The sequence below is a fragment of the Mizuhopecten yessoensis genome, unplaced genomic scaffold, assembly GCF_002113885.1.
Source record: "Mizuhopecten yessoensis strain PY_sf001 unplaced genomic scaffold, ASM211388v2 scaffold9301, whole genome shotgun sequence".
Taxonomy (NCBI): Eukaryota; Metazoa; Mollusca; class Bivalvia; order Pectinida; family Pectinidae; genus Mizuhopecten; species Mizuhopecten yessoensis.
This window is the reverse complement of record NW_018407979.1, coordinates 761594-778177: the sequence shown is the minus strand read 5'-3', so window position 1 is coordinate 778177 and position 16584 is coordinate 761594. Positions and strand designations below refer to the sequence as shown.

Here is a 16584-nt window from a genome sequence, read left to right as displayed (position 1 = left end):
TATTGTGTTCAATTGGTATCTTTGACCGATCATAGCACAAAAACGAACACACGGACATATTATATTTTTTGCATTTTCTACTATGCCGTTATCTCCTTTTTCCAAAAATTAATATAAGAAAAAAAGTTTAATACAGGAATTTTTTGACTTCTCAGAGGTGTACATCCTTAACTTAATATGTTGCGAGAAATACAACTTAACCTTGATCGAAAATATTCAAGAGGCAGCTACTCCTGGAGTATCTAGGATGGATGTAACAGTATCTCCTCATTTTCTTCAACCTCGATACTCCAGGGGTACATGTAGTAACCCTCCCTACGTCCCGAAGGCTCAGTGTGCGCCAACTTGTGGATGAGATAAGGAGATTGGGTTGATCCGTTGATGTAAATCAACAGAATATCGCGGTCTGGTAACGGTACAATAGACAGGCATTGAAGTCGGTTCTCACTCCTTTGTAATCTTCAAAGCAACAGGAATCTGCCTAGCGATTAGTTAGGTTTCTTTTAACTGATACCAATCAAATAGCTTGTCGCGTGCCTTCATTTTTTCTATGTCATATTCCAGGGGTGCAGAGAATGTAAGTGAGCGTAACTCCTGTAGAATCGAGGATGCAGTTTCCTTTGCTTAAGAGTCGTTCATTTTCTCGAGTAAAGAAGGAAATGCATATAGATTTATCTTGCGTAAGGATTGGTTGCAAAACGTACAATTCAATGATTTTTTTCAAAGAATATGTTACTGTACTCTAACACAGCAAAGAAAATATGTTTTCAGCAATATGATATTCTTCATAATTTTATGTTAGATTTCTTTGTGAATCATGAAAAAAACTATACTTTGAATTCAATATCGAAGATGGGGTCGACTACTTTTAGAACAGAGATTCTGATCCTCATCATCTAAGGATCACAGTGTGAACTGTCGTTGAAAAACCACTGATAAGTTTCAATGGAGAAATCATTTGAAAGCTTCGTACTCTATGACCCCTGATGTCTCCGCCCCACAGCTACCTGAGGGAAAGGTAATCACAATTATAGGTCACTGTGTGACTCAGGTGACTTGAAAATAGTGAAATGCATTTACGATGTATTGTCGAAATTTAACTTAAGCCAACTTTAAACTCAATTTCGAGTTTAAAAGTTTACAACACTGACTACCTTATCAACATTGAATCAATGATAGCATCAATCCTTATACACACTACAATAATTTAACCACTAATTTCTTGATCCTTTTTTTGGAATACATATAATAAAATGCAATGGTGCAGACAATCATGACAATCCATTGACCTTTCACCTCTTTCTCGATTTCTCCAATCTTCCTGCATAAAGTATATACGGAATAAACAGGAAGTTTGACGACAGACAGCAGTATTGACAAATGGACACAGCAACAGAAGAATAGCTTCATTAGTCATTAAACCTTTGGGCAATTTAAGTAAATACTTAAGTAACACCAATCTAAAGTTCGTCTTGGTGTCAGCAAAAAATAAAGTTGCTTCATTCAATCACTTCTATTTTGCAAAAGTAAAGGTTTTGTGTAAAATAACTAAGATACTGACAACAGCCAATTAAATCACCTCAAAATAAGAATAATGCAGACACAAACGAAACACAGTCGTTAATTTTTTCTAGCAGGATTATGTAATAGGAAAAACAATTGTAAAAATAAATATTAACACAAGCGACTTACAGTCACCTGTGTTTGGTACAGTAAATATACCTTATAATGTTTCATATATGAATAATACCTGTAAAAGAAAATGCAAAGGCATAATTTTTCCGATTATTTTTAATCATGTAGTCATTAACACACCAATCTAAATGACTGGTTTCACAATTCGTCTGGAAACAGTATGTAAATGTGTGTGCCTCAATAACAAATAACTAGTTATCCTTTGTTCTAATCAATTGCTTTCGCTCTATCATTTCAGGATCTATATGTCGTTTCCTAAATACATTTTCCGTGGCATCGTGCGACACCCGAGATGCATTTCCAACATCTCCAAGTTTTATGTATTTTTCATAAATTCTGAGTTTTGATCCTGCCTGTGAGAAAAATCCAGCTCTTGTGGTTTTCATTTCTTCTACAACACCATCACACAGGTACTTATGGTTAACCACAAGCCAGGAAACCAACACAGCAATCAAGTTCACTGATCCAGTTACAGGGCCCGTTAAAACACCATGCAAAGGAATTTTTGAACTTTCTAAAAGAATATCATGAAACGAATCATAGAAATAAATTACCATGTCCTGATCTGAAACTGCAACACAAGGAAAAAGGAATGCATCCTTTTCTCGGTTCCTTTGTTTTTTAAGAAACGAGAAGACAATGGTTTCTGCAATTATTTGGTGACTCCTTATCAAGGACCAAGATCTCATTTTCTCTTCCACAGATGAGTTTTCTCCAGGACTACGACTTGAATCGTCATCATCTACTATTGTGTCCACAATCACTTCATTATTAACAAGGGTGTCCACTCTCCCATGCCAAACCAATTCATTACCTTTTGAACGGAACAAAAATCAAACTACGGTATATGTTACCATAACATAATAGAGGACTAATATTATCTTTTCCCACATCGGAGGTAAGACAGAACAATGTCAACTCATGGGTTAGAAATCTTAAATATCTTACAAGAGGCTTTGCAGTTTCCCATCCAACTCACTACAAGAGGCCCAGAGGGCATGTATCCCTCACCTGAATATGTTTAAAATAATTGGTATGAAGTAAAGATATAGCACTCCATGGTAGGTGCTGTAAGAACATATGAATTTTCAGAAAGCTCCAACCAGTACGTGAGATATAGCGAGAACAAACTTCAAACAGAGCACCACCCCTATGCCCCTAGGAGGGTCGACGTCATACCCACCAATTATACAAAATTGAGACCCCTTGGCCCAAGGATGCTCCAGACTAAATAAGGATAAAATCCTGTAATCCTGATGGTTGAAGAAGGATTTTAAAGGTTTTACCTCTATTTCTCCTATTAGGCCCCACCTTCTGCCCTCTGGAAGACCACACTCACTGCTTATACAAAATTGAGTCCCCTTGGCCCAAGGATGCTCGAGATTAAATTAGGATAAAATCCCTGAATCCCTATGGTAGAAGAAGGATTTTAAAAGTTTTACCTCTATTTCCCCTATTGGGCCCCCGCCTCTCTGCCTCCAGAGGGGTTAGACACACCGTTTATACAAAATCGGTTCCCCTTCACCCAAGGATGCTTCATACCAAATTTGGGCAAAATCCTGTCATTCGTACAGAAGAAGAAGGTATTTGAAGAATTTCCTATGTTTCCCCTATTGGTACCCTCCCTTCTGCCCCAGGGGGGGCCACACTCGCTGTTTATATGAAATTGAGTCCCTTTTGCCCAAGGATGCTCCAGACTAAATTAGGACAAAATCCCTTAAAGCCTATGGTAGAAGAAGGATTATCAAAGTTTTACTTCTATTTCCCCTATTGGGCCCTGCCTCTCTGCCTCCAGGGGGGTTAGACACACCGATTATACAAAATTGGTTCCTCTTTACCCAAGGATGCTCCACACCAAATATGGACCAAATCTTTTCATTCCTACAGAAGAAGAAGGTTTTTAAAGAATAATTTGCTATGTTTCCCCTATTGGGCCCCACCCCTCAGGCCCCTGGGGGGCCAGACCCACAGTTTATACAAAATTGGTTCCCTTCACCCAAGGTTGCTTCAGACCAATCTTTCATCCCTACAGAAGAAAAAGAATATTAAAGAATTTGCTATATTTCCCCTATTGGGCCCCGGCCCTCAGCCCCCCGGGTGGCCAGACCCACCGCTTATACAAAATAAGTCCCTCTTTACCCAAGGATGCTCCACATTAAATATGGACCAAATCCTTTCATTCCTACAGAATAAGAAGGATTTTAAAGAATTTGCTATGTCTCCCCTATTGGGCCCTGCCCATCAGGCCCCTGGGGGCCAGACCCACGGTATATACCAAATTGGTTCCCCTTCACCCAAGGATGCTTCAGACCAAATATACAACGAATCCTTTCATTCCTATGGTACCAGAGTACAGTAGAAATGGCTTGACCCTAAAAATAAAGGGCATGTCTCGGATAAATATGGATAGCGGATTCATCCTGCACAACACACCTACATATATATCTATATTTATACACTACATTTTGAATAAGGTTATTTTAGAAGAATGATTTTTTTTTTCAAAAAGAGATTTCCCCAGATTTGGGACTTGTGAAAACCATGGTTACCACATGTATCAAAAACCGCCAAAAAATGCAAAAAAAACATGATTTTTAACCCAAAATTTGATCCACGCAAGTAGTAATTTTTTTTTAAACCTGTCTTAAATTAAATATCACCTACTCTGTCACAGAAATACTCACGTTTTGCCAGATCGTCAAATTGGATTTTTCACAATATTTACACGTGCTGAGTGCAAAAATAGACTACATGAAAAGCTAGCTTTTGTAGTGTAGACACAGATTCGTAAATGGCCAAAAATGTAGTCCCAAGCCAAATTCATTTTTTTTTTTTCTTTTTTAAATTTTTCCTACAGAAGAAGAAGGATTTTGAAAGAATTTGCTATGTTTACCCTATTGGGCCCCTCCCCTCAGCCCCCTGGGGGGCCAGAACCACCATTTATACAAAATTGAGTCCCTTTGGCCCAAGGATGCTCCAGACTAAATTAGGATAAAATCCCTTAATCCCTACGGTAGAAGGATTTTAAAGGTTTTACCTCTATTTCCCCTATTGGGCCCCACCCCTCTGCCCCAAGGGTGCCACACCCACCGTTTATACAAAATTGAGTCCTCTTGGCCTAAGGATGCTCCAGACAAAATTTGGTCAAAATCTTCTTGCAATTGGCCGTTCAGGACTAGTAGCATTTTAACTCATTCACCCCTGAAGACACATTTGAACTCTTCCAATTCAATGGTTGGAATAGTTCATTATGAAAGTTCAGGGGTGAATGAGTTAAAGGAAAAGGACGACGGAAGGACACTGCGGTATGGCATAAGCTCACCATGGTCGAGCTAAAAAACAAACCTTTTTCAGTGATGGCCTTATCAAATCATCACCCAAACTAAACTGTTGCCTATGTTAGTGGAAGTTCCATGCCCAAACTTATCTAAAGTAAAACTTTTAAACAACTGTTAAAGACAGATGAGCAGGCAGAAGGGTGCACAGTGTCTGCTAATTATATATATAAATACCCTAAGTGTTTTTCAGAGATCCAGGGTTTGAAACCCGGTCTGGCCAGAATTTTTTTATTGATGTCTTCTTTGTTAAGTTCATTTTCGTTGTGTTTTCATTAAAGTACTGCCTGATATGCTTTATTGAAGATAATGCCATGAGATAAAACTATTTCGAGTTAACATAATTACAATTTTATGATAGGTACGGGGAACAATAACTCAAAAAATGGGATTATACGTTTTTAAACCAAACACAATGAAGAGTGAAATGTAGATCACTATGTCTTGTGTTTAACCCTTTCACCACTGTAGACCATGATGGACTTATCCAGAGCAATGCATGGTAGAGTTGATTAAAGTAACATAGGGGTGAAAGGGTTAATACTCCTCAAGATGTATATATCAAGGAAGTTTGGTGACTGAGAGATATCTAGTATAAGAGTAATTGACCTAAAGGCAAAGTCTAGCCCAGATATAGTACACAAATTTGAACAACTGTATGGCTTGTCCGAGAAAACTAGACAAACACTCAAATCACTCATTGCTTTTTTCACTTCTGCAGGGGATAAAAATATTCATATCATACCTATACTTGTGTCTCCATAATATCCAGAAAGTTGACACCCTTCACCTCCACACGGACATGGGACATTTTCTTTGTTATTTTTCCGACATTCTTCTTTTCCTTTGCATTGCTTGTCGATTACAAATGATGAGGAGGCTGACAACTTCCCAAAAAGATGATTTACTAGTACAGAAGACAGCTGTGTCTCCTTTAAAGATGTCAGGTTATCAGCTTCCAATGACTCCAAGTCTGAAATGGAAATGTCCGAACTGATCAATAATACCTAGAACTGTCATCCAGAGGATAACTAATACCCCCACCAGTGCACAGCTACATAATATACTGATCATTCAAGTGAAGTTTCAATTTAATCTGCCTCTTAGTTTAAATGGAGTTTTCCAGACAATTTATTTCGCATAAAGGGCCGTAACTCCCTTAAAAGTTGTTGAAATCTGAAATTAAAATGCTGGTGCACAACTACATAATATACTTATCATGTCACTACATGCCATTGACTATGGTGCCTAATTCAGAAACAAAGTCATTTGTAGTATTTAAACTTGGGTTTATGTTGTTTTGCATCCATTTAGCTAATTTGCTTATGTCGGAGACAAAAATTGACATACATGGAGACAAAATTCGGGAGGGGGCTTAATTGCAGGCACCCACCCTGTTTCCAGGACATTTACCAAAGTGGGGAGGGGGCATTAAGTTTTGGGTGGGGATCTCAACCGTTTCAAAGTTATGACTCAGGGTTTAAGTCTGCAGGGATGGGGCAGACCTAATGGGTCAATTCTTATATTATGACTGCATTCATCTCTTTCTGCCCAGCAATCGCTTAGTTTCAGAGAAGAAGTCCCTTAAAGCAAAAAAAATCTTTTTGGCCCCACCCCTCAGCCCAACCAAAAGTAAAATTTGAATCCCCATCACCTAGGGATACTTCCCTGCCCCCAGCTCACATACACACATGCATGTATACATACACAAGTCAACACATATGGTGGCACATCTTAAAATGACCTTAGCTGTTCATAAGACGTTAAACAATGGCTGATTGGTCGAGTGGTTAACACTCTGGCCTTCCACGTCGGTGCTTTTCTCCTGCCCACACAATCCCAACAAACCAGGTGGAGCATAAATTGGTCTGGGGTGGATGATGCGATTGCTGTGTTGTAGCATTCAACTATAAATGATGCCGTTGGAAGCACGATCACCCTACAAACAGAACACATCACATCTCCAGCACACACACAGGCATACACACATGGGGAGATATTAGCCAGGTGGCATAGGACTAGTCGTAAGTGCCTGATAAGGCAGCTCCTGCGAATTCCTCAAAATTGTTTTGATTATAATGTAACTGCTAATTGTACAAATTGTATATCTTTGTAATGTAAAGCGCTTTAGAGTGGCTTATGTTAGCTAGATAGGGCGCTGTATCAAATATTGTATTTTAAACAATATTAAACCAAACCAAACCAACCAAATATTGTTGATATCAATTACTTAGTTCCAGAGTAATGTTGCCTAAAGCCATATATATATCGAGCCAAATAACACTGTTTGGCCCCGCCCCTCAGCACCCACCATTTGTACAATTTTTAATCCCCACCACCTAGCTATAGGGACACTACAGACCAAATATTGCTGATACTGGTTTATATATATATCTCTTATTTCCAGAGTAGAACTTACTGAAAGCAATATATACCCAAATTCATCTTTTTGGCCCCGCCCTCAGCCCCTGGGGGGTCAGCCCCATCATATGTACAGTTTTGAATCCCTACCACCTATGAATGCTACCAGTCAAATATGGTTGATATCTATCACTCAGTTCCAGAGAAAAAGTTGCTTAAAGCAGTATAGCCAAATTATCCTTTTTGGCCTCGCCCCTCAGCGCCCTGAGGGGTCAGCCACGCCATTTGTACAGTTTTGAATCCCCACTACCTGAGGATGCTACCAGTCAAATATGGTCGATATCCATAGTTGAGTTCCAGAGAAGAAGTCGCTTAAACCATTAATATAACCAAATAACCCTTTTTGGCCCAGCCCATTTGGGAGGTCAGCCATTTGTACAATTTTGAATCCCCACCTCCCATGAATGCTTCCATCCAAATATGATTGATATCCAGTGCATAATTCTAAAGAAGAACTCATTTATAGCAATATAGCCAAATTGCCCCTTTTGGCCCACCTCTCAGCCCCTGGGGGTTTAGCCCCAGCATTTGTACAATTTTGAATCCCAACCACCTAGAGATGTATCCAGTCAAATTCTGATCAGTGGAAGTCGTTTGAAAAACATCACATGACAAATGTTAGCATCTGCAAATGTATACAGCCTTATTTAAAGAATTATTTTTTTTTTGCTTTAAAATATCATAAGTGTATGGACACTGAGGTCAATCTTTTGTGATATTGACCCTGTTTTACTATTTTTAGAAACAGAAGCTTATATTATAAGGTAAATATTCAGTTTATGATGTTATTTCAATTGTAAAAGTCACAATGCCTCTGTCAAATGGAGCATTTTCCTCATGACAATTTTCATACGTTATATGTGTATTTTGTTCAATGATTGAAACATTCTTACGCATCTAATATAACAATTAAGGACTTTTGTTGAGGTGATTGTGTGGTTATATGAACCTGAAAAAGTTATATCAACATCGACCTGGTCTCGGTCAATTTTACTTTCTCAGGTTCATATAACCACATATTCACATCAACAAAAGTCCATAATTGATAAATATTTCTCCCACACCTGACAGATTTATCTCCCGTTTTGCCGGTGCTAGATTTATCTGTCCCCGCCCTAGGGTTGAGACGGGGGGATTCCCCTATTTATAACAATGGTATGACGTCACTGCAACAATACAATGTCGTCACGTCAACAATCAATCAACGTCACGTCAACCCTGAATTTAGCATGTAACGTTATCATTACATTGTGTATATGATACACATTGGGGAAAACAGGGTACATGTAAGAGAAAAAGAATCATTCACCCCCTTGTGGGTAAGATAGGGGAATCTCAACCCTCGGGGAAAGATTCTTAAGTTGCCAAACACTCGGCAAAGCCTCGTGTTTGGCAACATAAGAATCTTCCCCCTCGGGTTGAGATTCCCCTANGCTATCCACCATCCCAAAAGATACTTGCATACAAAATTTGGTATTGGTAGTTGACCAAGGGCCATAACTCTGGATATAACTCTGGATATAGTCGGGCATGAATCCCAATTTTAATATGCAACACTCTGTCATTCCGAGAAGAGTACATTTTTTTAAGAAATCTACGTGAACTAGTATATAGATTTATATACATGTATAATTCCTGTACATGACCTAGATACAGGAATCTTTAATTATCATTGCTCTTTAAACAAAGAAACGATTATAGCTCAGTAGAGCTGTTAATCGGTGGACCATAATGACACTTAATGAAAACACAAATCATATTATCTATCACAATCACAGATAGCAAAATAAAACCACTACAGTTGAGTTCTATTTCGAGCAGAGAAAAAAGATCCATAACTCTGTATTAAGCAGGTCCAGTACACTCTGCCGATTGAGCTATATAGATATAAAGACCTATATAGCTATATACACCTATACATTATAGCTGTTTTGAGCTATATTTTCTCAGATTTCAATTTTCATTTAATTAAAGCAAAGTCGCATGAAACAATAAGGTTTATGGTAATGTTGACTACAAAAAGCATACAGTTAGATGTTTATTTTCATTTTTCATAAATGTAAAATTTCCGATTTTTTTACATCATTATTTTATAAAAAGAATCCTTATATTTAATGTCTTTTGTTATCAACCTAATGATACAATCTTCTTTTAAAAGCGACTTTGTTTCGTTTTCCTTAAAAAAGAAAATCACTTGAAAATAGCTCAAAAGACCCATTTCAGATAGGTTAATAGAGCTATTATAGGTCTTTACAGCTATATATAGCTCAATCGGCAGAGCGTACTAGTACTGGACCTGTTAAGTGGAGCAAAAGAATCGCCATCATGTGCCATGATGTGGTACTCGCATACATAATTTAGCAAGCTTAGTGTTGATGAACAGTTGAAAATGATGTATAGAGATGTTTCAGAAATATATCACAACACACATTGCGTAATATAGGCCTATAACCTACCGTTATTCACCATGTCACTCAAGTAATGCAACAGTCTGCTCAAAACGAATCTGTGCTGCCGATTTCCCGGGGTACGTCGTTGAAACATGTCAATCAGCATGTTTATACCCTTTCTGAATACAGTTCCAAATGCATAGTCCGTGTCATACATGTCCGTGCTGCAATATGCCTTGGAAAACGGAAATCCTTCATGTTTATCCGCCCCGTTGCACATTAAAATTTTGAGTGGTGTCAAGGTAATGGAAGGTAAAAAGCAATCTTCCTTAATAAGAGCGTCAAGCGCAAAGTTTATTCCATTGATGATCTTTGTAGGAATATCTATAAATACTGTGTCCTTACCAATATCACATTGACATGTGTCTGAATCTCGTTTACGATGCACATTTTGTTCACCTTCTTCATCAGTAGCATCATGCCGCGCTCGCTTGGAGGCCATTTTGTATTTTGTTGGTAATGGGGTTGCTTTCTTTTATTGCTTTAGACTGATTTGATCAACATATTATGGTATCAGATTTCGACAGACCAAGTTTTTTGACACAGAAATTAAGCGAGTCTTAGTGATTAATATTTTCATCATGCTTTTGAAGGTCTGTCAGTCTTAAGTGCAAAAACTGTCATAATAGTATAAAGAAAGGTATAGATCGGACCACATAAACGAAAGGACCCCATATGAAAATAGCACGCACGCTTGAGTGACAAACATTGATCTTGGGAATTCCCCTCCCATAGTGTCACTTCTATCGACTGCATTAACCTGGTGTAATGGTATTTCAACGAATTAGAAGTAGAATTTATAAAGGTATTTAATTCGTACATTGTCCCATTATCTTTGTCATTTTTTGTCAAATATCGAGATAATTTTGTGTAGTTACTAACGCAGATCAAGAGATATTTTTTTTCCAGAGATACAGAAATTTAGGGGATTTATTCGTACTATTGGACATTTTGAAGGGTTCACAAGTATAAGTTATTAAGGACTTAGATAATATAATTCCGTGGTTACATGTAATGTGTAGCTGTATAGGGATATGTTTCCCGTAACTGAGCAATATGTCTATGTAGTACACGGTATGCACGACATTGTATAATATGTATAAATAGAGACGTATATATATGTGTGTTACTTGTTTTTAGTTATAAACGTACCTGTAAATTACATATGTTGGTCAAACATATGTTCCTCCAGCCCACATAAAGTTGTTAGTCAGGAGCCACGGACTTAATTTGGCATTATTATTCTCTTTATTTCCTCCAATTTGAAGATTACATTTAAACAGAATAATGCGCACATATTTACATTACAAAAGAAAATCATATTGAATACACAAAAGCACCAAATAACATACATGACATATACAGACTTAATTACATTGAAGTCATACATTCAATAAATATCATTAATAAGTGTATATATGATGAGGTAATACATACATATCATATGAAACATTCATATTATTTTTTATATTTATTTTATTTATATTAATCTTTATCAGGACGTGAGATTATATCTACACACTACCGGTAGTATAACTTGTGCATCTTTTCGACAGCTGCTACTGATTTCAATCTAAATTCATTCATGTCTAATACATTTAATTCGTAAGTCATTTGTCCCCCAATTAAAATTTGAATTAATTCGTGATCTGTCAGAGAGTGTATGTGTACGCACTCAGCAGAATACCAGTATCACTAATGTTTGCGATAGAACACCACAACTTGTCGTTTAGGTGTTCAGTATAGCTGCACTTTAATATGATATGAGTTAATATATCTTGGTAAATAATACCACATCTATGACATAGCTCGTTGGCTTTACCAGTACGAATATTTACTATTAATTCCGTAACATATAATATCGAATCTTTAAACTCCGGGAATTTCATTGCCAGTTTCCATAGTATATGTGGTTGCAATATATATTATGAACCATTACAAATCTGTTAAAATCACTATCATTTGACATTCGTTCTTTCCAATCATGTTCCTCTTTCAACAACACAGATTTGTTCACAATTATTTTCCATTGCCGTTTTAATGGGAATACACTCGTTCGAATATACTTGTTCAACATATTATAAAGATTGTACTTTTTAAAAATTCTCAAAATATCATTTAAAAGTCCAAAATGGTCACCAGATCTGTTCAGCATTGATGCGTATAGTCTTCTTAAAAATATACGTGATGACAATGTATTTTTATCTAAATAACACAACCTTCCAAAAAACAACAATTTTCTTATATCTATATAGCTTTCTATGGATGTCCATCCAATCAATCCATAGCACATATCAGTACGTGTTCTGTTGCTAAAACCTTGAATTGATTTTAAAATAAATCTTTGCGCTCTTTCCAACAAAAGTAACTCTTTCTTTGATAAAATCCATAGTTCACAACCATATAGTGCTGACGTATATACAACTTGTTTGATAAGTTTTCCGGCAGTAACTGGATTTAACGCACAAGGATGTGCACCACTCTTAATTAAACTCATTGTACCACTTTTTAATTTGCTACAAGCACGCATTGTACGTTCATATGTTTGGAATTTATTATTTAACATAATACCAACGTGAACAATATCTTCCACTTCCGGTATAATATTATCATATAAATAAAAACTAGTAGCACATTTCACTTTTTTTNTTGTATTTTTTGTAACCCTGAAAGGAATAGCATATATTTTCCCCCAAGTTTCCTGATTATAGTCGAATATAGTTCCCCATTTTGTTTGAGCAGTTATTGATGCATTATTTCTGATAAGTATATTATAGAAGTCTTGAGAACCTTTTTTCTTCTTTAAAATTATTACAAGATGTAACGGTATAATTGGGTATATCACATTTTTGTTTGGCAAATTAAGTTGTTTCAGATAATTCTTTATGCTTGTTATCAAGCCATGATATTCTAGATAATTAGTTATTGTACCATGTAGATCACAAAATTCCTTAAAAGACAAGAAAGAGTAGTCTGTGTTGTTTTTCAACAAATCATTAATTATCATAATCCCGTTTTTAAACCACTTACTATAAAAAACAACTTTATTACCAACAGAAATATTTTTGTTATACCATAAGGGTGTCTTAAGTAGGGCAAAATTCTCATTTTTAAACAGCTCCTCTTTTGCTCTTAATTTATACCATGCCCTAAACACATCTTTCCAAAACACATTTTTGCAATTTCCTTGAACTTTATTAAGGTACTCGTTTCCTGAGTTAGCCAAGATATGAGGATTTACACAAGATTTTAAAATGCTTACCCATTTACCTTCTGATCTAAAAAACCTTCTTATCCAACTTATTTTCAGAGCTTCAATAAAAGACATTAAATTAACCATTTTTAGCCCACCTTCTTGATAATTTTGGATTATTATGTCCCGTTTAATCTTATCAGTTTTGCTATTCCATAAAAAATTGAAAAGAACAGAATTGAGCTGTTTTATAAATTTTTCAGATGGATTAGGTAAGGAAATGAACAGATGATTCATCTGAGAAATTAATAAAGATTTAATGACATTAATTCTACCAATAGGTGTGAGCAACCTTCTACTCCAGCTCTTAATAAGAGCTTTAAGTTTAACTAATTTTTTATCAAAGTTCATTTTAGGTATTTTGCAAAGATCTACATGGAAATCTATCCCAAGAAGAGTAAATTTATTAACTCCCCATCTAAGATTCATATTTGGAAGGAGAACATCATTGCTGTATTTTTTACTGCCTATCCAGACAACTTCAGTTTTACCTACATTTACTTTAAGACCAGATATTTTTGCATAAATATTTAGTTCATCAACCGCCCCTTTCAGTGATTTTTCAGAACCATCTAATACCAGAGAAGTGTCATCTGCATACTGAGAGTTTAAGATGGGACAGTTATTAACCTTTATACCAGTTATACTCTTATTGTTTCTAAGGCGGATTGCTAAAACTTCTGCACATAGTATAAAAATATATGGAGCGATGGGATCTCCTTGACGACAACCACGATTTATTTTGAAAAAAGCTGATAAATTACCCCCCTGGTTTATAGCAGAGCTTGAATTACAGTGTAAAATTTTGACCCAATTTCTGATATCGTTTCCAAATCCAAAATATCTAAGTACTTCGTCTATGAATTTCCAAGAGACAGAATCGAAAGCCTTTTCAAAATCAACCATTAATAACATTCCAGGGATATCATTTTCCTCTGTATATTGCATAATGTCATAAACCAGGCGAGTATTTTCTCCTACATAGCGTCCCGATATAAATCCTGATTGATCAGAGTTTATAATTTTTTGTAAAACTAATTTGAATCTACTTGTTATTGATCCAGAAGCAATTTTGTATACAATGTTTAATAGAGAAATAGGTCTCCAATTCTTTATAAAATACTTTGATTTATTAGCCTTCTATAGTCTTCTTAAAAATATACGTGATGACAATGTATTTTTATCTAAATAACACAACCTTCCAAAAAACAACACTTTTCTTATATTTATATAACTTTCTATTGATGTCCATCCAATCAATCCATAGCACATATCAGTACGTGTTCTGTTGCTAAAACCTTGAATTGATTTTAAAATAAATCTTTGCGCTCTTCAAAAATCCATTGTTCACAACCATATAGTGCTGACGTATATACAACTTGTTTGATCAGTTTTCCGGCAGTAACTGGATTTAACGCACAAGGATGTGCACCACTCTTAATTTAACTCATTGTACTACTTTTTAATTTGCTACAAGCACGCATTGTACGTTCATATGTTTAGAATTTATTATTTAACATAATACCAACGTGAACAATATCTTCCACTTCCGGTATACTATTATCATATAAATAAAAACTAGTAGCACATTTCACTTTCTTTTCTTATTAAAATACATAAACTTACTTTTGGTGTTAGAAAACAAAAATCTCCTTTTTTTACAATAATCTTCACACATCCGTAGCATATATTCCAAATCAGTATATTTATTGCTTACGAGGCAAATATCATCAGCTTTAGTGGGTATATTAACTCTAATGTCGATGATCATTGATCCCTTGCCACTCTGTTCAATATTTTCAGCAACATATCAATACAAACTAAATACATTTTAGCAGATAATGCGCTCCCTTGTAAAATACCTCTCTCCATGGGTACCCATCTTGATTGTAATCCATTAAAAATAATGCAACTTTTGACACCAGTATATATTCCTTTCAGTAATTTCCATACTTCGAGTTCAAGCCAATTTCATAAAGTTTGTATAGCAGGCCTGCATGCCATACCGTATCAAAGGCTTTATTGCTATCTAAAAATCCAACATACACATTATCATCATTTTCTAACTTATATCTTATACATTCCTTTAAATTAAATGATGTACATAAACTACATAAACCTTTCTGATAGGCTGCTTGTTGCCTACATGGAAATGTATCTGATTCAAGAATTGAACTTATTCTTTCTGATATTAACATTTCAAAAACTTTAAAAATAACTGGTAATAAAGTGATTCCTCTGTAGTTATTGGGATCATCTTTTGGTTTATTGTTCCCTTTATATAACGTAACAATATTTCCTTTCTTCCAATCAGAAGGTATATATTCATTATCTATTACAAGGTTAAATAACATCGTTAAATATCTAAATAACTGTTCGTTCCCATTAATAAGATGCTCGTACACTACTCCATCAAATCCTCATGCTTTTTTCTTATTCAAACTTTTACAAAAAAAATCGACTTCTGTAGCAGTGACTTGATTATTTAAAAAAACGTCGCGCTCGTTGTGTATATTCTTTTCAATATCACTTACACTTTTTAAAATGTTACCGTAAAACTGTTCAATAGCCAAATATAATGACTGTTATATGACTGTCAAACTTGAAAATATTGTTATGAATTTTACCTTGTTATCATAGCATATATATATATATATTCAGACTATATATTTAAAAAACTGACTTTTGACCTCATAAATAGATTCATGCTCGATGTAAGTGAATAAAGGGAAACTCCCCTAAACTTGATAAAAACTTCCGCAATACATGTAATCAAAATGTTTGAAAACAGTCGAGAAGTTTTCCGCAAACATTGATTTGCAGAAAACTCCAAATCAAAAAAGAGATGTATATATGTATTATGGAGTGATGACATCTAAAGAACGAAAAATTTGCAATTTTCAACTTCATATAATGGGCATAATTGTTTATACATGCAGGCGTAGTTCACGATCATATTTCTATATGCCTAAATTCTGAACTAAGATTAACTGTGATCTAGATAAAAGAAGTTGAATATAAATTATGAGCTTCTTCATCTAATCATCGGATATTTCGATGAAATGTTGGTGTAAATCTAACAGCTTTAGATGAGATGTTTTTGATGTCCTTCTACGAATCCCTTTAGAGTCAGGACCTTCCTGCATAAAGAGTTCAGATTCCTATCACGGGCTGATGATTAGTACTAATATTAATACCCGGCCTCCTCGGCTTAATATATATAAAAAATATCTCTCGTCGCCAGAAAGTTACGTTATCGCAGCTAGCTGATGAATACCACCAAGTTTCCTCAAAATCAGACTGTTTGTGATCTTGAGTTATATTAAAATATGATTGTTCCCGATGTCGGAGGGAAATCAATCATAATACAGTGGCGGATCCAGATGGGTTTTTTGGGGGCTTCAGCCCCCCCTCCCCCCTGCCCCCCTCC

General features: G+C 35.7%; 1 protein-coding gene across 1 annotated transcript; it reads right to left on the bottom strand.

The window, feature by feature from the left end:
* Positions 1-1784: 1784 nt before the first annotated feature.
* Positions 1785-10343, bottom strand: LOC110457735. The gene is made up of 3 exons (XM_021509120.1): positions 9908-10343; positions 5776-6003; positions 1785-2509 (listed from the first exon to the last, which is right to left on the bottom strand). The coding sequence occupies exons 1-3, from the start codon at positions 10341-10343 to the stop codon at positions 1887-1889; spliced, it is 1287 nt and encodes a 428-aa protein (XP_021364795.1). The 3' UTR covers positions 1785-1886.
* Between the last annotated feature and the right edge of the window lie 6241 nt (positions 10344-16584).

Excerpts from the sequence above, each read along its gene's own strand:
- LOC110457735 (XM_021509120.1), bottom strand. The coding sequence starts at position 10,343 with ATGGCCTCCAAGCGAGCGCGGCATGATGCTACTGATGAAGAAGGTGAA. Across the intron at positions 6,004-9,907 it reads GAGTGACATGGTGAATAACG|ACTTGGAGTCATTGGAAGCT; the intron begins GTAGGTTATAGG and ends TTTCCATTTCAG. Across the intron at positions 2,510-5,775 it reads TTATGGAGACACAAGTATAG|GTAATGAATTGGTTTGGCAT; the intron begins GTATGATATGAA and ends TCCGTTCAAAAG.